This window comes from Notolepis coatsorum, assembly GCF_963971535.1.
Source record: "Notolepis coatsorum genome assembly, contig: SCAFFOLD_476, whole genome shotgun sequence".
Taxonomy (NCBI): domain Eukaryota; kingdom Metazoa; phylum Chordata; class Actinopteri; order Aulopiformes; family Paralepididae; genus Notolepis; species Notolepis coatsorum.
The window spans coordinates 95,153-118,306 of NW_028168938.1; the positions used below are offsets into that span (position 1 = coordinate 95,153).

A 23,154-nucleotide genomic window follows, 5' to 3' on the forward strand; every position below is an offset into this window, starting at 1 on the left:
TTGGTAATACTCACATTTTGAGTAAAAAAATGGCTTTTAACATGTGCAATGTTCAATGAAATAGAAAAATAAATAATAAAATGTGTTGATTAATCCCACTGGTCACAATGGTGACCATAATAATGTTTTTGTTATAAGGCTCTGCAAATGTTACTGAATGATGTAGCAATGTATTTCCAGCTAAATTGAAATAATAAACAAATAAAGGGTCTCAATTAAATATGTGGTAGTAAAAAGAACCTGTGGGAGGATTTCAACAAGATAAATGCGACAACAGTGCAAAATATTTCACTATAAAAAAAAAAAAAAAAAAAAAAATCTTTTTTTTGAAAAATGCTGCCCCCTGTGCCTATGCAAATGCCCTCGCGTGCCTATGCAGGCACGCGTGCCTAGGGTTGCCTACCCCTGAGCTAGACTGTCTACAGGGAGGAAACCCCGTCCCATCAGACAGCAGACTGATTCACCTGGCACCAGAGAGTGACGCCCATAATCTCATCAGAGTGGGTGGTCGCCTGCGGAGAGCCCCTGATCTACCAGATGACATTAAGTACCCGATCGTCTTGAACAGCCGACACAAGGTCACAGAGCTGATCATAAAGAAATACGTCTCCAGTGATGTAGCAGATGTCGACCCAGTCACCCCCAACACACTCCTAATGGGGCGGCTGGACCCCGCGCTACCCCAGACAATGTACAGGCCTGAAGAAGCGAACGGCCGAAGAATGTGGAGGTACAGCCAAGTACTAGCTGACAAGTTTTGGAGCAGCTTCCTACTTCACTACCTACCGTCTCTACAGACCCGCCAGAAGTGGGTAAAAGAGAGAGACAATTTGACAGAAGGAACAGTCGTCATGATTATTGACCAGTCACTACCCAGAGCTATGTGGCCGGCTGGCCGCGTAAGCAAAGTGATCACCGGTGCCGATGGCAAGGTCCGAGCAGCTGAAGTACTCGTCCAAGGGCGCACCTACACACGTCCCGTGGCGAGGCTCATAGAACTGCCCCGACTCCCAGATACTATCGATGATGACCATGACCCTATGACTTTGTGAGTTGACTGACCCTTACAGCGGACCTTGAGTGGTAGACAGTGCGGTTAATCTGTCTCTGCTTAGCTAATTAGGTGGGACTAATTAGGGGGCGGCTGTTGTGAAGGATCAGATTAAACCGAATATGTATATTTATTTATATATATATATTTAATTGTATTTGTATATCGTTTGATATCCCCTGTATATTGCTTGTACAATATGCATTGAATATCCCTTTAGTCTACTAAACAGCCCATAATAGTTTCATTCTACCATTGGACGAGAACCTGGCGCCAGGTTGCCATGCCCCTAGGTCCAAGTTCAATCGTGCCGCCTAACATGTCGTGGCAAGCCCCGGTTCCGCGCAGGAATATGTCGGGCGAAATACGAATGGTACTATTTGTTCATAGCGCATATATATATGGCGTAAGTAAAGTAGAACTTTCTTTTTAGTCCAGTTCTTTACCCTCCAACAGAGTGACAGACGCAAAGCCTGCCCACGACGCACGTGCGGTGTAGTAAGGCCTACTTGGCCCCAGAATAGGCATTGAGATATCGTGTAGATTAATAGTTGAATAGTCATAGTTTGGCACTATACCGTCGAGTTGGACGTATTCTATTAAGCTAATAATAGTCTATTTATGTATGGTGCATCGTTCGGTTAGAGTTCTAAAGTTATCAGTACCCCCATCGTTCCTGACGTTATCTGGACGCTTAACCAGGCTGGTCAGACCCCTAGTGGTGATTGCATCCGAGGAGCTCCGGGCCAAGAGCGACTGGACCTGTATATTGGATTACTCTACCCGGACGACGGCGAGCCTTCTACGGCTTGGATTATGCTTTGTGTGCTTTGATTATTCCATGGATAAAGGCCAACACTGCGGAGTGTTGGAACTACCCCCCGGAGAAGACTCCAGGTGAGACGGCGCTCGACACTAGTGAGGTCGCCTCACGTCTCTCCGTTGTGGACCGGCAGCTACCGTCCACAGAGGGTCCAGCTGTATTCGTCTGCGGTCCGAGGTTCTGTGGGCACCGTGTCCAAGACTTTGGATTCTCCCAAGACACCGTCGGCCAGATGGGATACCGCCAGCGGCTTCTCTAACCCCCCCCTCCTACTGTCTTACAACCAGCGGGACCCCCCCCCCCCCCCCCCTTAGTGTATCCAGCTATAATCATTTAAGTACCATCGCTATCGTTTCCTAAATATTCCAGGTTGTATACTTACTCCCTGCGTAACCAGAGATTGGACATTCAATGTTGATTTACCTACGAATACTCATTTGCCATAAAAGTGCATATTTCATATTTCAAATCATAAATGTAATTAAGTGATCGTTGTATACACCCTTTGCTGTATTAAACCTTCGATTTGGTACATTTGTGTGGATTCGTTTCATCAGGTGGGAAAGTGTTCATCATACTTATATCTTGTACTGGGTGGCCAGAAGTTAAAGTACATGAGGTAGTGGTATTAAATATCATATCTAACAATACAGTCAGGGAATTGTACCCCTCAGTTACATATGGCGTCCCAAAGAAAGTCCCAAAGGTTTTTGGAAAACTCTTCTCTTAAATGAAGTGTATTCCATATTATGTTTAAACACCTTGTTCCAACCTTTTAATGTATGTTACACATGCAATATACCTTTTTAAATTAACCATTTAAACCAAAGTTTATAATGCATGACTTATAATGACCGTATAATGCATGCAAGAATCCTGCTGGATTTCTTGTCAAATACATTATTTCAGTTTTTACTGTTTTATCACTGCATACAGAGGAAGAAGATTTGCTTTATTGTCAATTTACACAAGGCAATTTAAATTTGTCTTCTCACATACTACTCCCAGTTACACATACAGACAGCCCCTCACACACTATGACATGTAAAAATGGCTGCTGTGAAATGGGCCTATCGGTGCTTGTCTCCCAGTCCAGGCAGTATATTTGTGGAGAAAGGGGAGAACAGGATTGGCTCTCGCTACAAGAAGGTGGTTTACAGAGAGTACACCGACGAGACCTTCAGTATGCAGAAGGAGCGCCTGCCACAACAGATACACCTTGGAATTATGGGTAAATTATGTTTAGATGTGTTCTTATCGCTCTTATTGCTTATTCTTTTGACTTAATTCCCTGTTTCCCCTAAAGCAAAAAAAAATAAAAAATTACTAGGTCAGCCGTTCTCCATGTGGGGTCCCATGCCCATGTGGGGGGGGGGGGGGGGTTCCAGGGGTTCCCAGACAAATGGGACATGTTTTAATTTCACAATTTCATTAACTATAAGTTAGTGTTAGAGAGTAAGAGTAACTATTCTGATAAATGCTTTCACTCTTATCCTCTGTTATCTCCCTCCTACAGTATAAACAGTTGTTGAATTCTGGACTTAATCATATCTTACTACAAACATATTTGGCCCAGAGACAAACTTAGCATATCTGCAATCATCCCTGTGACGACATCTTGTTATGCAAGTGTCAGTACATTAAATTAAATGTTGCGTCATTACATACTACTTTGCATTCTACATTACATACTACATTAAATTACACATCATGTTCAAGTTGCTTTTATTTGTCACGTATAAAGTACATGTACATGTACAAAATGGTGTGATCATTAAACCCAGTAAAGGGGCTCGTTTTAGTGGATCATTTGGGTTTTTATGGTTCCATGTATGCAACATTACTACTCACTACTGGTCAGTCACATTACTACATTAGGGCGGGCCATACTTTTTTTTTTTTGGAAAATCAATCGAGTGGGGTGTCTAAAATACGTGTTTTTTTGTGGGGAATTCAAATATGGGATTATTTTTACAATCGGATAACTCCTACCTACATTGTTTTGGATTTCAAAATGGCCGATTTGACCATTTTTCACCCCTTGGCCATACATGGATGCCAACATGAATCTTAAGGAAATCCTAACATATAAGGTGTCTAAATTATGTGTTTCTTAATGGGGAATTCAAATATGAGTTCATTTTTGAGATAGGATAACTCTAACCTACATCATTTTGGATTTCAAAATGGCCGATTTTACCATTTTTTACCCCTTGGCCATACATGGATGATAACATGAATCTGAAGGAATTCCTAACATGCAATATGTCTAAATGATGTGTTTCTTAATGGGGAATTCAAATATGAGGTCATTTTTGGGATAGGATAAATATAACCTGCATAATCTTGGATTTCAAAAAGGCTGATTTTACCATTTGAACCCATTGGTATTGTATTACAAAATTGCAAAGATAAAAAATATATGGGAAATCATTTATAATGACAAAGCCATCAAATTTATTAACAAGTGAACTGTATATAACTGGATACAACTCCAAAGATCAATAATAATAATACTAACAATAATAAATTGTATTTGTAATACACACAAACACCTAAGTGCTAAATCTCGATTTCCTGACTTCTTGAACTTTGCCAGGTTCCAATATCTTGATTGGACTCATTCTTGGATGGCAAGATCTCCTACTGTACTGCTTTAGCCACCAACCTACAAACACAAACTTAAAGTCAACGTCAGCCATAAATAGGTGAGCTCTTTCCAGAACTACTCAGCAGAAACCTCTGTAACCATTTTAACAAACGTCTCAATGTAGCCTATTGAGAAAATCCATGGGGCTCCATCAATCATATATCTTCTTAAATTTGATCAGGTTGCACAAGTCCTGCTTGGATTCATTCTTGGACATCAGCCTCCTGCTGGTCTCCTGAGCCCTGATCCCTCCATCCCTTTTTTCTTATGAAAAGTACTTAGCAGAGGCCTCAGTCACCATTTTAACAACCCTCTCGATGCTTTGTGTGTGGCAAGGCCAGTCGAGAACCTCCATGGGGGTGTTGATGAAGTTCTTCACCTCGGAGGTGCTTAGGGAGCAGGTGAGAGGTGACTGACACATCTTCTGACCAGCTGATTAAGCCACCAATGCTGGAAGCGTCACTATTGATGTGAGGTGTTCTTCTGATCCTGACACAGGAGTCTCCCAGCTGAGTGTCTGGATCCCCCTCTCCCCTGATGGCCAGGATTCTCTCCACCCCCTCAATTCTCTCTTTTTGATCCTCAGAGCACAGCAGTGTTTGGAGGATGGCTTCACTGTGGGCATACCAAGCAGATCTTCTCACAGTTGGCATCACAACATCCAGCACCTCCTTCCTCTGAGACTTGAGGCAGTCCAGCTGAAACAGGATGTGCCTAGGCCCTTCGATCCAGGAGTGCTTGACCTTCATGTTGAACCAACATGGATAATACACTCCAGTGATGAATTCCACAATGCATTGTAGATTATTCAGGTTCTTTCTTTTAAGTTGATGCTTTGACACCCAGAGCCTGAGGAGTCTGTTTGCTGTGGTGAGCCAGCGGCTGTGGTTTACCGGTCCAATCTCCAGCAGAGCCAGCCTTGCAGAAAGCACTCCATCCCTGATTGCACAGACCAGCTTATAGCCATAGTGTTGATCAGTTGAGAGATCTTGAATGATCTTCTCAGGCAGCTTGATCAGCGGAGGGCCAAGAAAGATCCTGGTGAAGTTAGGATTGATCTCCAAGTCTGTAACAGAATCAAGGAGCTGTCCTATTGGCCCAGACAATTTGTTGTCTGACAGAGTAGCCCCATCAACTTCAACAATGAGACGGCGCAGTGGAAGTTCATCAGTGTGCAGGCTGCACACCAACCAGACCAGCTTTCTCCCCAGGTGCAGCTCCAGCTTCCGCATTACACCTGCCTTCACTCCAGTGTTGACATTGGTCGAGTCTCCTCCAATGGCCCACAAGGTCTTATCAGAACCTCTCTCTTTCAGCCAGGCAAACAGGACCTTAGCAATCTTCTCTGCATGGGACTCCTCTTTAGTTGCTTTCTCTGGTGTAAAGTGGAACAGATAGTTGCTGCCAGGCTCACTAGCAACACTATAGTGTTCTTCCTTGATCTTTGCAGGAAAAGATTGGTCACTGCCCTCAGCTTCCATCATCACATTGGTCATGTCAATCCGCCCATCAAAGAGGATACAGGAGATCCCCCCCTCCTCCCTGCACTTCTCCTCAAACTCTTCCCCCAGCTCTTGCATCAACTTTTCTTGTGCTCTCTTAACCTTGTTCTTATCAATCACTTTACTTGTGTCATCTTCTAAGATGAGTCCTGCATCAATCAGAGCTGCAGTTGCTATAGCTGCAGTTGGCCTTAGACCTATGCCATACCTTACACTAGCAAGGGCGATGTTTGGAATCTCATCATAATTTTTCCGTAGCTTTGCTGCAGGGTCAGTTTCAGGAATGAGCTCAACTTCAGGGACTGTAAGGAAGCTCTCAAAATCCTTCCTGGCAACCTTGTCTGCTGCTGCAAAGCTTTCTTCTTTGCCCCTTCTCCTTTTCTCTGCCTTCTTTTCCATCCCCTGCCTTTCCAATGTTTTCACCTGTCTCTTGTGCTCAGGCAGATCAGCTCCAGCCATTTGGTGTGGTCCTTTACTTCCAACCTTTTCCCTCTGTCCCTTGATGTAGGCAATATCTTTCACAGGAATCTTTTTGTCTTTGCTGCAGCAACAGTTAATGTTCAGATTCATGTTGGCATCCATGTATGGCCAAGGGGTGAAAAATGGTAAAATCTGCCATTTTGAAATCCAAAATTATGCAGGTTAGAGTTATCCTATCCCAAAAATGACCTCATATTTGAATTCCCCATTAAGAAACACATCATTTAGACACCTTGCATGTTAGGATTTCCTTCAGATTCATGTTGGCATCCATGTATGGCCAAGGGGTGAAAAATGGTAAAATCAGCCATTTTGAAATCCAAAATTATGTAGGTTAGAGTTATTCTATCCCAAAAATGAACTCATATTTGAATTCCCCATTAAGAAACACATCATTTAGACACCTTGCATGTTATGATTTCCTTCAGATTCATGTTGGCATCCATGTATGGCCAAGGGGTGAAAAATGGTCAAATCGGCCATTTTGAAATCCAAAACAATGTAGGTAGGAGTTATCCGATTAGAAAAATAATCCCATATTTGAATTCCCCACAAAAAAACACGTATTTTAGACACCCCACTCGATTGATTTTCCAAAAAAAAAAAAGTATGGCCCGCCCTATTACTACATACTACTGGTCAGTTACATTACTACACACTGTACTACACAAGTGACTGTCTGTTAAACTCACTCCTCCTAAATACTGCCCTTCATCCAAGTGCATCTGTTTGATTTGGCTGAATCAGTAGCACTGATGCTTTTTAAGCTGGCAAGCGCAGGACTTATGGTTCAAAAACCGGGTGGAAGGCTGTAACACATACTGTTGTGTAGTGTAGTGACACTCACATTTTCAGATTCTATACAAATTTAGATTTTGAGGTTACGGTTAAATGTATTCATTCTACAGAGCTCTAATTATAGATTATATGTATATATACACCGTATACTGTATATACACACACACGACACAGTTTTATTCAACTCCAACATTTTTAGATTTTATTTCAAAGTGGTAAACAATGAACATGAGCCTTAAACAAACCATAGGACAAGAGAAGGAGAATCATCAATAACATTTTAAATGTCAATACACTTCAAACCCAACAGGTCCAGTAGTGAGTCTTGTCTTTTACCCCAACAGGTCCAGCAGTGAGAGCAGAGGTAGGAGAGCAGATCCGGATCACATTCAAGAACAAAGCCAGCAACAGGTCATACTCAATGCACGCACACGGAGTGAAGACTGTTGACATGCATACTCCAGTTGAACCAGGTAAGAAAAGAGACTGAGACAATGATACATTAGTATTGTTGTGTGTTGGAGGGAATACCACTGCAAAAACAATCTTCATCTTAAGGAACACGGCAACATTATGGGAAATGCACTTACCGTCTTCTCCAGAGTCAGACAAGAAGATAAGATACCAATGTGTTCAGTTGAAAGCTATCCGGCTGCAAGCTAGCCTAGCACAAATGAATGAAAGCGGATACGGACCACTAGCCTAGCTGTTGGCCAAAAACACCTCTCCCGGAGTTTTAAGCGAGGCTAGCTGATGCGTATCTGACAAACAAACTGAGTGAGTGAGATAATATACATAGGCTACTGTATACATGCACTGCGTTGTTCTCTTGTCAGGCAAGATGACAGAGTTCAGGTGGGACATCCCAGAAAGCTCCGGTCCAGGAGTCTCGGATCCTAACTGCATCACTTACGCCTACTACTCCACGGTGGACTTCATCAAGGTACATTATACTGCATATATACTCTGTTAGGAGGCACCGATACCACTTTATTATTACCACCAATTCTTAGTCCTAAACTGTAAGTATTAGGGATGTCCGATATTATCGGCCTACCGATATTATGGGCCGATATTGGCATTCAAATGTAATATCGGAAATTATCGGTATCGGTTTTTACATTTATTTAACCTTTATTTACCCAGGCAAGCAAGTAAGAACAAATTATTATTTTATTTATTGTCAAAAGTATGCATAATGTTGTGTTAATTCCACGACAAGAGATATGTAATGTAAATTACCTGAAATTATTCCGTTTTTTGGGGGGGGGGGGACCTTGCATATATCGGTAATTAAGAGTTGGACAATATCGGTGTATCAGATATCGGTAAAAAAGCCAATATCGAACATCCCTAGTAAGTATGGCTCGATACAGAGTACTGATCCAAATCCAATCCTTTCCTTTTACTGGATAGTATAGACTTTGACCGTTAGTTGGTTGAGACAACTAACTGCAGTGAGCACAGTTGACTTATCGACTTGATAAACTAACGATTGAGAAGGAAAACACACTAATGGCAAAGTGCAAAACTTTCACCAAACATTTGCAAATGCTTTTTTTTTATCCACTTTTTCTCCCATTTTTTCTATATTTTCTCCCATCCCAATTTCGTAACATCCAATTCAACCCTCCCCTGTCACGAACGCTGTTTCTTGCCTCCCACAAGCCGGCTGCAATGTGGACTAAGTCAGTGGTTCCCAAAGTCGGGGGCGCGACCCAAAGGTGGGCCGCGAGCAGCCACGGATGGGCCGCGAGATGATAAAAAAAAAAAGAAAAAAAAAAAAGCCAGACGATGTGCATTGGGCCGCGGCTCTCTGACGCCTTATTTTCTGGGTCCTGGCCTGAAAAGTTTGGGAACCCCTGGACTAAGTCATACATAGCACAAGTCCCCTCCGGTACTTGAGGTAACAGCAGTCGCATCTTTTCACCTGCGCAGCTCGATCTCTCAGTGGCGAGGAGTAACGCGTGGGAGGCTCACGCTGCCCCCGACACTTCCTTATTCTACTGCGCAGGCGCACCAACCGACCTGTAGGAGTCGCTGTCCACATTGCCCGATCCCCACCCATCAGTTTCCCACCCCCTAATACGGCCAATGTGTATTAGTACGGACGACCAGCTAAACTGAAAGCAAAATGTGGAGCGCTGGGCTCGAACAGGCAAGCCCAGCGTCTCCAGATTCCGTGGTGAGCGCCTTGCCCACTACGCCACGTAGCCGCCCACATTTGCAAATGCTTTTATTCTATATTGTTGGCAAATGACCGCGGTATAAGCAGAATAATGAACTTGTTCTTTGGCTCCCCGTCGTGCCTTAACACCATTTAACGCACACGTACTTATTGATTATCCCTTTCTTATTTACATGAAAGCATCCAGTTTACAATATTATGTGCAACCCTTTCACTACCACACTACAGAAGGTTAAAGAATTTTGAGAACTGAACATTCTAATGGTAATGTCACAATGGCTACTGACCATTGAAAGCTATTCGCCGTATTCACTTTGCAGCCGTCTTTATTTTCGTAGATCGATATGAACGCATGTCAATGAGCAGATGACTAATTCACGTCCATTATATTTAAAATCACAAGTTTGTAATTCCAAGTTTGCATTATGCCTCTTTTTTTTCACTATTTAGATTATTGATGCCATTTGTATAGCAAAGTTGTAACATCGAAGTGAACGGCCACTTCCGCATCCTAACCCCTCGTTGCATCAAACTTGACCAATACGGCCGCGAAGTGAATCAGGCGAATAGAACTCTGGAATTCAAAGATAGATTTATGAGAAGACATAACCCAAAAGAAAAACAATGTACACACCTGAATGGGTTAAGAGAGAGAGAGTGTGGTCGTTCGTTCACACAGGACCTGTACAGCGGCCTGCTGGGCCCGCTGGTGGTGTGCAGGCGCGGGACCCTGGGGCGCGCCGTGGGAGCAGAGAGACAGAGGAAGGACGTGGACAGAGAGTTCGCTCTCCTCTTCATGGTGTACGATGAGAACAAGTCCTGGTTCCTGGACGACAATATCAGAAAATACCTCGGCAAGGAGCCAGACACTTTCATCCCGGCCGACGACTTTGAGGAGAGCAACCTGATGCATGGTGAGAGAGAGACTTTAGAGAGAGAGAGAGAGAGAGAGAGAGAGAGAGAGAGAGAGAGAGAGAGAGAGAGAGAGAGAGAGAGAGAGAGAGAGAGAGAGAGGGTGAGAGTTACAGTAGGGCGAGAGTGAGGGTGAGAGAGAGGCTTCTTAGGGGAAAGGTTCCAGGAACGCCTAGGCCTGAAGGGGAGAGATGGGGGAGAGAGAAGGGCAGAGGGGCACCAGGGAACAGTGAGACATGCAGGGTTTCTAAAGGGGGATGAGATGGGAGATGGAGAACACATGTGTCTTACTGTAGACTGGGTCCATGACTCCACGACCCTTCTACAACTAACGCTCTTTGCCCGAGGGGTGTGGCGTAATCGGGTGCAAACAGGTGTCCTCCTCCCAATTACAGTATACTTACTAACTTTCAATGACAAGTCATTATTTGTAATTATGGACGAGTGCTTTCTCATCTACAGTAGGTTCCCCATCTCAAGCACGATCAGCAGAATCTTTGAGGCACATGAGCTGAAAATTATTAGAAAGAAAATTTTAAAAGGCGGTCAGGTGGCTCACAGCTCCGGGGTTGTCACCAGCTTGGCTGGCCGTTCACACTGATACAATTGGCAGTATTAGAGGGTGGGAGAAGCTGGCGGGGTGGGTCCGGGTCGTTGTAAACAGCGACTCCTACAGTTTGGTCGGGGCGCCTGCTAAGCGCGGATAGGATCTAAGTGGGATAGTGTGATCCTTCCACACGCTACGCCCTCTCAGTGAGAATCCGCGCTGCCAGGTGAAAAGAAGCAGTTGATTGGCTGGACGTGTGTCGGAGGAAGCACGTGGTAGCCTCCACTCTCCCAGACCGACTGTGGGGGGTAAGTGCGCAGCGACCAGGAAGGGGATTGGGAATTGGTATAACGACTAACATTGGGATGGGAGAAAATCTGAGGAAAAAGGAGGGGGAAAAAGATTAAAAAAAAAGAAAGAAAAATTGAATGTGTGTCAATAGAAAATCTGTGTGTGTGTGTGTGTGTGTGTGTGTGTGTGTGTGTGTGTGTGTGTGTGTGTGTGTGTGTGTGTGTGTGTGTGTGTGTGTGTGTGTGTGTGTGCGTGTGCGTGTGCGTGTGTGTGTGTGTGTGTTTTGAAGGGATCAACGGCAGGCTGTATGGTAATCTCCATGGCCTGGAGATGACAGCGGGACAGACAGTAGACTGGTATCTGCTGGGCATGGGAAACGAGGTGGACATGCACACCGTCCACTTCCACGCAGAGACCTTCATTTACAAGGTACTGTCCTTCATCACTGTTATTATTATCATCATCATCATCATCATCATCATCATCATCACTATCACTATCACTATCCTTTATATCCAAGGTACTCTCTCCTTCATCATTACTATCATCATCATCATCATAACTATCACTATCATTATCCTTTATATACAAGTGTGCAGTGTATGTGTGTGCGTGCATGTGTATGGTGGGCACACAAACCTGCCCAACGTGTTTATGTGTAGGGGTGAAAGTGTAGCCTGAGGATCCAACTGTAGGACTGTTAGTGGTGTGTTGAAAAGTATTATTGAAAATGATTGTTAATAAGTCGTAAATATGAGTGATACGGAAAGGGGTGACATGCTTTTATTTTATTATTGTAGCAGTGAGTTGTTCAATGTTTGAATGATCTGTTGATAAATTGAGCCACTGTTCTATTGTTATGTTGGTCCAGTCTTTCCAATGTACAGTAAAGCTAGAACAAGCTAGAACGTCCCGGTCATGTAGTAAATTATTCAGGCAAAGCCGTTGCAGTGGCTTAAACGAGGAAATATTGTGCACACGTTTCTATAATTGTTTTGTCGAAACCGGAAAGCCTGTAGCCTGTACTTCCGTTTAGACATTTTAGGAGGCATATCTTTACCAGCCTAGTGAGATAATGATGAAGTTCTTGTGGAGCTGATTGATGGTTGCCAGGTCCTATTGATTGATTGATTGAAAACTTTATTAACAGATTGCAGAATGGGTACAGTACAGTACAGCTCAATACATACAATTGTTAAGGGGATGCAGACCAGAGAAAGACTTTCGTCTTGTTTACATCAGGGTCCCCCATTTTCAATTCATCATAACATATATGAAATACATGACATACAGATAGACAGTACTGCTAGTGCTACATCTAAACATTTATGTCATACCAGATTTGCTTGTGATACGAAAAGAGTCCAGAAAAGAGAGTATATACATTTGACGTAGAAACTGTACATTGGAGGAGGTTGGGTAGGTGGGGTGGGGTTGGGGGGTGGGGGGGGGACTGTACATTGGAGGTGGTTGGGTGGGTGGGGGGGGGGGGGACTGTACATTGTAGGTGGTTGGGTAGGGGGGTGGGGGGGGGTTGGGTAGGAGGGGTGGGTGGGTGGGGGACACTGTGCAACTGTACAAGCAAAGCCTAGAAGACACTGGGATGCTGAGATGTAGAAAGTAGAACGTCTCGTTGACATGATGATGGTTCAGTAGATGGCAAACTGGATATCTATTTTTCAACAAGAGATGACAGCAAAACCAGCGCCAATGTGAGTGTTGTTGATTCTATCAAAATGAGGCTCTTTGGCTCGGTAGAACAAAGCATGAGCTTTCTTTGGCAGAAATAACATTATTATTATTATCACCAACAACTACAGCAATTTCCCCATCTCTTAATTTGGGAAATACAATGTGAACAAGACTGAACAGAATGTGACTCCAGCAGAGTTATGTTTTTTTTTAAAGCTAAGCGTGTAACGATACAGTATTGAACATTTCAAAAAATAAATTACATCTAATACAGTGCATCCATATTGAAAATTGTATTTTCTTTTGTTCTCTTCCCTAAGTCTCACATTTTTCACCAGTGTGTCCTCTAAACCAGGCATCTGCCTCCATCCTATCATTGTAGAGTGGAAGGGAACAAGCACACACACACACACATACACATGTATAATTAGTATTTGAGCATTTTAATGCAAGAAGAATCGAAAATCAAATTGAATTGTGACCTACACATTTTTATTCGCATTCTGAAAATGTGTGTATCGTTACAACCCTATAAATGGCCACCATCTAAACACAGGTCTTGTCTCTCTCTGTTCCTCTCCCTCTCTGCTGGTCTCACCACCCTGATGCGTGGGGTAGATGGACGTGGCTCACCGCGCGGACGTGTTTGACCTTTTCCCGGGGACATTTCAGACTATAGAGATGGTAGCGAGGAACCCCGGGACATGGTTGCTACACTGTCACGTCACCGACCACATTCACGCTGGCATGGAGACCACCTTCACCATCAGAGGTCTGTGTCTCTCTCTCTCCCTTTATCTCTCGTTCTATTTTAGTGTTGTGGTTAGAATAAGTGTTAGGGTTAGGTCTGTAGTCGAGTTACGGTTAAGGTTAGGGAATGGATGCAAGGCTATGGAATGTCCCCACTATGGATGAAGCCATGGCTGTGTATTTCTGTGTGTCCCCCTGGGTGGGGGTAATTTTTCATATTTATAAAGCATATTCAGAAAAGGGTTGTGGCATTTGAATGAGTGTGTGTTTGTGTGTGTGTGTGTGTGTGTGTGTGTGTGTGTGTGTGTGTGTGTGTGTGTGTGTGTGTGTGTGTGTGTGTGTGTGTGTGTGTGTGTGTGCATGTATTTACTTGTGAAAATGTATCTAACTATGACATCTAACTTACTTTTTCCAGAAAATGTCCAGTCCACTACTACACGTGGTAACATTTTAGCAAATTTGTATCTCCTAACTCCCTTTAAATAATACAAATATATATATTGTATATTATTCAAAGGAAAATCACAGATTATTAGGGGTGTCATGATTAATTGACTGAATCCAATAAATGTACTACAAAACATTATCTGCAAAGAATGACTGCAAACATTGATGCTTGGAAACATTCCTTTGGTGGCTGTTAAATGTTCCAAAGCATCTACTCTGATGGAAACATTTAATTCAGAAGAACTTGGATTGTTAAAACCAATGCTCTGTTAACGTGTGGAATGCTCTGTTAAAATGCATGCTTTAGCACGATGTCATTGTGCATTCATGGGGAAAATAAAACACAAGTGTACATAAATGAAAATGTTCAATTGTCTGGGTTTTTGGGGATGAAAATGAATCGTTTAGAATGCACCGATTAAATAATCAATAACGTAATTGTTACTAACCAATGAATCGATGACTTCAATAATCGTTAGTAGCAGCTCTACGTGTAATTAGTGTATAATCTTTAATGTCTTGTTGGCCTTGCTTGTCATCTCATTCTCTGCCTCTCTTGTCTCTTCTCCTCCTCAGCTGGAGCCCCGGGGGGTGAGGGGTCCAGAGCCGGCCTGCTCCTGTCCCTCGCTCTGGGACTGCTGCTGCTGGCCGTGGTGCACTAGAGGGACTGCCTTGTACTATACTGTGCTATACTGTGCTGGGTGGCTAAGGTTTGAGGCTAAGTTAAAAAAATAAAAAAAAAGAACATTCAGTAATAAGAACATTCAGAATAAAAAGATACACAACGTAGCGAAACATATCAAAGACTTAAAAAAGAGAAGGAAATGTACGTGTGTAGCAATGACGAACGATCTGCTGTGTGTGTGTTAGAGAAAGAGAGCATGTGTATGTGTGTGTGAGAGAGAGCGTGCGCGCGTGTGTGTGTTTGTGTGTGTGTGTGTGTGTGCATGCGTGTGTGTGTGGGGGGGGGGGGGGGGCGTAACACTTTTTGTGAGGACTTTTATATAGCTCATTCAGAAATGACCAATGACATGTTTCATGACACATTCATGGTGTGTTCATTAACAAACCGTACACATTTATAACAGCTTAATTAAGTAATAATCTCAAGCATTTTTTTTATAATTAAATGTCTATTTTGACACTCTCTATCGCCAAATTATATAACACAATAGTGATTCTAGCTACACCCAGTTCATGAATGCGTTTACATTTACTGTTCTCAGCTGTTCCAAATACTGGTGTCTGGCAGGACATTCCTGGGATAATCATCCGGCACACGGGAAGTGATGCGTTTTAATCACCAGCAGTTTGTTTGTACTGAATAGAAGACTAACTCAGTAGTTAGCATGAATCTTCAAGATGGAAAGCAAGTCAATACAGTGCAAAATAGCAACAGCAGTGATTGCTTATCACCAATAGATGTCGCCAAAATAAACATAAATGAGGATCTCATGGATTACCACTTTAAAGGGAAATGCCACCACAAAGCAACATTAAACTCATTAGATACTATAACAGAGTAATAGATAGTAGTGGATGCCGGTAACGGAGGAACCAGGAGTAGACGCTCAAACCCACACTGGCAACCCTGTGCACACTTTTATAAAAATAGGAAATTGTAGGCGGCTGGGTGGCGCAGCGGACAAGGCGCTCGTCACCAACGCAAGAGACAGACACTGGTATCGAATCCAGCTGTCAGCGTTGCTTCCGGCTTGGCCGGCCGTCATACTGGCTCGATTGGCAGAGTCAGTGGGAGGGAAGCCGGTGGGTGGGTCTGGGTCGTTGTGGACAGTGACTCCTACAGTTCGGTCGGGGCGCCTGCACAGCGAGGGAAGGATCTAAGAGAGGTAGTGTGACCTTCCACACGTTACACTCTCCCAGTGAGAGTCCGCGCTGCCAGGTGAAAAGAAGTGGTGGGCTGGGTACACATGTGTCGGAGGAAGCATGTGATAGTCTCCGCCCTCCCAGACCGACGGTAGGGGGTAGAGTGCGCAACGACCAGGAAGGGGATTGGGAATATGCATAACGACTAACATTGGGAGGGGAGAAAAACGGAAGAAGAAAGGAGGAAAAAGATAATAAAAAAAAAAAAAAAAAAAAAAAAAGGAAATTTTTCTGTCTAAGGGCTGGGGGTAATTTGAAAATTGGATGACATAGATGTAACAGAAATGTGAAAAGAAGCTGTTATAAGTGTTGTTTATTTATGAATGTGTCAAGGAACACAGGAACTTCCTATGAATGTGCAAACACTGCAAATAAACTGATATCTGTTTGTGTTTTAATATAAAGATGATTTTTTTAAGACAACTTGTGCAAACAATACTGATATCTGTTTGTGTTTTAATATAAAGATGATTTTTTTAAGACAACTTGTGCAAACAATGCACTGTGCTGTACTACCAAATATGTGATTCAAAGTGTGAATGTGCAATAAAAAAGATGCTTATACATATGTGTTTTGACTAATTCATGGAGGTGTGTCAGGATTCGAGGTAGGTGAATTCCAATGGGTGAAGGCAATCACAGAGACGGAGAGTGTTTACTCTTGAACAGGTTCGACTTTAATAGTAAGAACACAGAGTAAATTCTAAGAGAGACAAGTGCTAAATAGCACAGATAGAAATAAGGTAAATAGGAGCTTATTGGAGGTCCAGAGTAGAACCGTCCGCGTTATCCCCGAACGCAATTAGTGAAGACCTGACAATGAACAAGCAGAAGACAGGTAGGTTACATAGACACCAAATACCAACATTCCACACACACCCCCGTGACAGCCAATCAGGAACCACCCCTAAGTGACAGCACTAATTGACAGGGAAGGACAGGTGACAAGCCCAGTGACATATGCCAGGAATGTGGGTGGTCACCGACCAAGTCGGTGTCCAGAACGTAACAGTACCCTCCCCCGACGAACGGCACCAGACGTTCACCTAGGAGCCTCGGGATTCAGCCGCCGGAAATCAACGATCAGGCTGGGATCTAAAATATCCCTTTGAGGCACCCAAGAACGCTCTTCTATCCCGTACCCCTCCCAATCCACCAAGAACTGAAACCCCCTACCCCTCCGCCTACAACCCAGTATCCTCCGCACCGTGTAAATGGGTTGACCGCCAATAAACCGGGGCGGAGGAACCACAGGCAGTGGCGGGGCCAAGGGCGATGAGAGGAATGGCTTCAACAGGGACACATGAAACGTTGGATGAACCCTCATAGAGCTCGGAAGTCGTAGCTTGTAAGCCACTGGATTAACCCGATGAATCACTTTAAATGGTCCTATAAAGCGGGGAGCCAGCTTCTTGGATTCCACCCGGAGAGGGAGATCCCGGGTGGAAAGCCAAACCCGCTGCCCTGGACGGTAAACTGGAGCCGGACGACGCTTACGGTTAGCCTGCCGTTGGGTACTAACCGAAACCTTCTGTAGTGCCTTCCGAACCTGTTTCCACGTCCTGCGACAGCGAGCCACATGTGCCTGGGCCGAGGGCACCTCCGCCTCCTGCTCCTGCTCGGGAAACAGAGGAGGTTGAAAACCATACTGGCACTGAAAGGGAGACATACCGGTAGAAGAGGAGAGAAGGGTATTATGCGCGTACTCAGCCCAAGCCAACCTCCTACTCCACGTTGCCGGACTACCGGCAACGTAACATCTCAAGACCCCCTCCAAATCCTGGTTGACCCGCTCCGTCTGCCCGTTCGACTGCGGATGGAACCCAGACGACAGACTGACAGAGGCGCCGAGGCCGGCGGCAAACGCCTTCCAGAACCTGGAGGCGAACTGAGGACCCCGGTCCGACACCATCCGGTCCTCATCCATCACGCTCAACATAGGGGCCCCCCAGGGCTGTGTTCTGAGCCCCCTCCTCTACTCCCTGTACACACATGACTGCGTAGCACAGCGGAACAACAACACCATCATCAAATTTGCTGATGACACAGTAGTGGTGGGCCTGATCTCTGCCAACGACGAAAGGGCCTACCTGGAAGAGGTAGAGAACCTGTCACAGTGGTGTCAGGAGAACTGCCTCTCCCTGAACGTCAGCAAAACAAAAGAGATGATTGTGGACTTCAGGAGGTCGGGGGTCAAGGACTACAGCCCCCTCAGCATCGACGGGGCACCAGTTGAGAGAGTGAACAGTTTCAAGTACCTCGGAGCCCACATATCCGAGGACTTGACATGGACCACACACATTGACAGTGTTGTGAAGAAGGCACGACAACGCCTCTACTTCCTCAGGCGCCTAAGGAAGTTCCAAGTCAGTCAGAAGATCCTTAGGAACTTCTACTCATGTACAATAGAGAGCATCCTGACCGGCAACATCACCTCCTGGTTTGGGAATAGCACTGCACAAGACCGTAGCAGACTACAAAGAGTGACACGTTCAGCCGAACGCACAATTAGAGGGGGGCTTCCCACCCTCCAGAACATTTACAACAAGCGGTGCAAGGGGAAGGCTAAGAGAATTATTAAGGACTCGAGCCACCCGAACAACTGCCTCTTTGAACTGCTGCCGTCAGGCAAGCGATACCGGAGTCTTATGGCGAGCACAGAAAGACTCAGAAGGAGCTTCTATCCCCAGGCCATCAGGCTGCTAAACGAACAATAATCGCTAAACGAACAATAATCACTATGCAACAACCACCAAATGCACACAGCACACACACCCACACGCACACACTCACTCAAACAAACAACACACTGCAGCACCCACTCTCCACACTTTAGATCACACAAACACACTTACACTTTATATTTATTGATAAAGGATTTGCACTACAACTCGTACACCTACTGTGAATTGTACCTAAACTGCACCTCGTCCATTTATGCCTTGCACTATATAGTATTGTATATTAGTACACTGCACAGTATTGTATATTGTATGGTAACTACGTCTACGAACATTGTACATATGTCTAAACTGAACACTGTGACCTCTTTTTTTTACTTCTAATTTTTACTATGTTTTTATTTCATACTTATCTTGTCATGCACAGTCTCTGGAGCGCAACAGTAAGAAGCATTTTGTACAAAAGTATTCTGTACTTCTGTATGACAACTATTAAAGAAACTTGAAACTTGAACTTGAAACACGATATCCACTGGCAGCCCGTGGACCCGAAAGACATGCTGTATAACTAAATCAGCAGTCTCCCGGGCCGATGGAAGCTTGGGGAGAGGGACAAAGTGAGCCGCCTTAGAGAACCGATCCACCACCACCAAAATGGTGGTGAACCCGTCCGAAAGGGGAAGACCAGAAATAAAGACCAGAGATATGTGTGACCAGGGTCGTTTAGGAATAGGAAGTGGTCGGAGGAGACCCGCCGGTGCCCGTCGAGAGGTCTTACTACGTGCGCACACCGGACAGGCCGCCACAAAGGAACGCGTATCCCCCTCCACTGTCGGCCACCAGAACCTCCTACGGATAAATTCCAGGGTCCTGGTTGCCCCTGGGTGGCTGGTGAGGGATGACGCATGTGCCCACTGTAGCAAGCGTGAGCGCGCCACCTTGGGAACATACGACCGTCCCGGAGGACCCCCACCTGGATCGGGCTCCCGTGTTAGCGCCGACCTTACCACCCTCTCTATGCCCCAAGACACGGGTGCCAAAATCAAGGCCGGTGGAATAATGGGATGGGGCTGTTCCTCCCGACCAGGAAGATCAAACTGGCGTGACAAAGCGTCAGGTTTGATATTCTTGGAGCCGGGTCTATAGGAGATGGTAAATCGAAATCGTGTGAAGAACAACGTCCACCTGGCCTGGCGAGCGTTAAGGCGTTTAGCCCCTTGGATGTAAGCCAAGTTCTTATGATCAGTCCAAATAATGAAAGGATGTGCCGCCCCCTCTAACCAATGTCTCCACTCCTCCAGTGCCAATTTGATCGCCAACAACTCCCGATTACCCACGTCGTAATTACGCTCGGCTGGTGACAGACGGCGAGAAAAAAAAGCACACGGGTGCACTTTCCCATCCTTTAAGCATTTCTGAGAGAGCACCCCCCCCACCGCGATGTCAGAGGCATCCACCTCCACAATGAACGGAACCTCTGCGTCATGGCGGATTAATACAGGAGCGGATGTAAAACGACGTTTAAGATCGCAGAAGGCCGACTCAGCCCTAGGCGACCATTCAAAGCCAGGGAGAGAGGCCTTAGTGAGAGCTGTTAATGGATTGGCTAAGGCGCTAAAGTTGCGAATAAAGCGCCTGTAAAAATTTGCAAAGCCCAAAAACCGTTGTAACCCCTTGAGCGACGAAGGTCGTGGCCAGTCCAAAACTGCACTCACCTTGGCTGGATCCATGCGCAGATCGCCCTTCGTCAACACAAAGCCCAGGAAGGACACGGTGTCCGTGTGAAACACACACTTCTCAGCCTTAACGAATAGTTGATGCTTGAGGAGACGGTCTAGCACCTCCCGAACGTGCACTTGGTGTTGCACCGTATCGCGAGAAAAAATCAGGATATCATCTAAGTAGACAAACACCGACACCCCAATCAAGTCTCGCAGCACGTCGTTAACCAGGGCTTGGAAGACTGCCGGAGCATTAGCCAAACCAAAGGGCATGACAAAATACTCATAGTGCCCATTGGGTGTGTTAAATGCAGTCTTCCACTCGTCTCCCTCTCTAATCCTGACCAGATTGTATGCATTACGTAAGTCAAGTTTAGAAAAGACCTGTGCCCCCTGTAAGCACTCAAAGGCCGTGTCCATGAGAGGTAAAGGATATCGGTTCCTGATGGAAACGTCATTCAATCCCCTATAATCAATGCATGGGCGCTGGTCCCCATCTTTTTTATCAACAAAGAAGAAGCCAGCGCCGGCAGGGGAAGTGGACGGGCGTATGTGCCCCGCAAGCAATGCCTCCTCTATGTAGGTGTTCATGGCCAAGGTTTCGGGGCGTGAGAGAGAGAACATTTGCCCGCGAGGCGGGGAGGTACCGGGTAGAAGATTAATGGGACAGTCGTATGATCTATGAGGCGGAAGTGCTTTAGCACACGTCTTGCTAAAAACGTCCGCCAGGTCCCAATAGATCTCAGGCACCCCTATCAAATCGGGATTAGAGGGTAGATCAGAATCTGCCACGCTCCCCACCATCCTGGAGAAAGAGGGAGGAGACAAAAGGGAAGAGGGGGGGGGGGAGACAAGGGTTTGGGCGAACTCCCGCTGACGATCGACTTGACGTCGGCCGCCGTTGAGAGTTCGCCCGTGCTCCAATTAATGATACGAACACATGACGACAACCAGGGATGACCCAACACCATGACAGAATAGGGGGAAAAGATGACAAAAAATGTAACCCATTCCCACTCCCCACCCGCCACCCGGATGTGTAAAGGAACCGTGCGCTGGGTGACGCTCCCACTGCCCAGAGGCCGACCGTCCAGGGCATAAACCGGTAGGGGAACCCCTAAATCCTCCACTGGGGTTCCCCACTCCTTCACCAATCCCACGTGAATAAAATTGCCCGCCGCCCCTGAGTCAATGAGAGCCTTAGTTCCCCTAATGTCACCCCCACAGTTGATCGCCACCTCAAAAAATGTACGAGAATCAGTGGGTTTGGCAGGAATGAGCCCACCTGCTGGCGCTTTCTCGAAGCCTGACGGCGCACCTTCTATTCCCGACTGGCGCCGAGCCGATACAGCCTGGACCCGACAGCTGCCGAAGCGGTGACCGGTGCGACCGCACCGGAAGCAGCGTCGCTCTTTGATGAAGCGCTGCCTCTCGTTGTCCGAGAGCGACAGCGCTCCAAGCTGCATGGATTCATCACCCAGTGGCCCACTCGTGTAATGCATGGAAGTATCAACACCAGGAGAAGAAGGAAAACATACCTGGGTGTTGTTGACACGCTCCTTCTCCCTCTCCTGGTGCCGATTGTCCATCTTGATGGCGGTGTTGATCAGCACTTCCAGCTGCTCGGGGATCTCACGCGCGGAGAGCGCATCACGCATCCACGCTGAGAGTCCCCTGACGAAGAGAACCACGCAGACGTTCTCCGCCCAAGCTGTCTCCCGAGCCAAGATCCGAAAATTGATAGCGTAAGCTGCGACTGTGCGGAGGCCCTGCCGGCAGTCGAGAAGACGACCACCAGCCTCGAAGATCGAGAGTACCCGGGAAGTATCGAATACTCTTCTCAACTCCCGGGTAAAGGCGTCCAGACTGTCGCAGATTATCGCTCCTGCCTCTAATTCCGCCGTAGCCCAGGAGAGAGCTTGACCGGTGAGCAGTGTGATAATATACGCTACCTGTGCTGTCTCCGATGGAAATGATCGTGGTTGCAGCCGGAAAACGAGTAGACACTGGGTGATGAATTCCCGACAACCATCCGGTGATCCATTGTAGCGAGCGGGCGCCTGCAGTCGTGGCTCGTGGGACCGTTCCTGGACCCCGAACACCCCCCGACTCTCCTCTGCGTGGGCCGCTGCTTCTCCCGTCGCCGACTGAACACCAGCCACTCCTTCTTGGGCTTGTCGGGCTGTGGCCAACGCCGACTGCGCCACCGCTTGGGATGAGCCGACGATCACGTTGAGTCGGATTAACTCGGCGCTGACCAGCTGTTGATGTTCCTCCATCCGTGTCTGGGCTGCTCCCTGCGCCTGGAGCATCTCCATGATGGCCTCCATGGAATTCTGATGGTCAGGTCTTCTGTCAGGATTCGAGGTAGGTGAATTCCAATGGGTGAAGGCAATCACAGAGACGGAGAGTGTTTACTCTTGAACAGGTTCGACTTTAATAGTAAGAACACAGAGTAAATTCTAAGAGAGACAAGTGCTAAATAGCACAGATAGAAATAAGGTAAATAGGAGCTTATTGGAGGTCCAGAGTAGAACCGTCCGCGTTATCCCCGAACGCAATTAGTGAAGACCTGACAATGAACAAGCAGAAGACAGGTAGGTTACATAGACACCAAATACCAACATTCCACACACACCCCCGTGACAGCCAATCAGGAACCACCCCTAAGTGACAGCACTAATTGACAGGGAAGGACAGGTGACAAGCCCAGTGACATATGCCAGGAATGTGG

At 45.9% G+C, this 23,154-nt stretch overlaps 1 protein-coding gene across 1 annotated transcript in view; it reads left to right on the forward strand.

Moving 5' to 3' along the window:
- LOC311248823 (ferroxidase HEPHL1-like) overlaps positions 1 to 15,086 on the forward strand; it is a 91,163-nt gene extending 76,077 nt beyond the window's left edge. Inside the window, exons 13-19 of the mRNA XM_084339646.1 lie at positions 2,966 to 3,105; positions 7,649 to 7,777; positions 8,141 to 8,247; positions 10,172 to 10,406; positions 11,532 to 11,671; positions 13,553 to 13,706; positions 14,708 to 15,086. Coding sequence (XP_084195772.1) covers positions 2,966 to 3,105; positions 7,649 to 7,777; positions 8,141 to 8,247; positions 10,172 to 10,406; positions 11,532 to 11,671; positions 13,553 to 13,706; positions 14,708 to 14,793 — 991 coding nt within the window. The 3' untranslated portion in view covers positions 14,794 to 15,086. The remainder of the gene's footprint in view (positions 1 to 2,965; positions 3,106 to 7,648; positions 7,778 to 8,140; positions 8,248 to 10,171; positions 10,407 to 11,531; positions 11,672 to 13,552; positions 13,707 to 14,707) is intronic.
- The last annotated feature ends 8,068 nt before the right edge of the window (positions 15,087 to 23,154 follow it).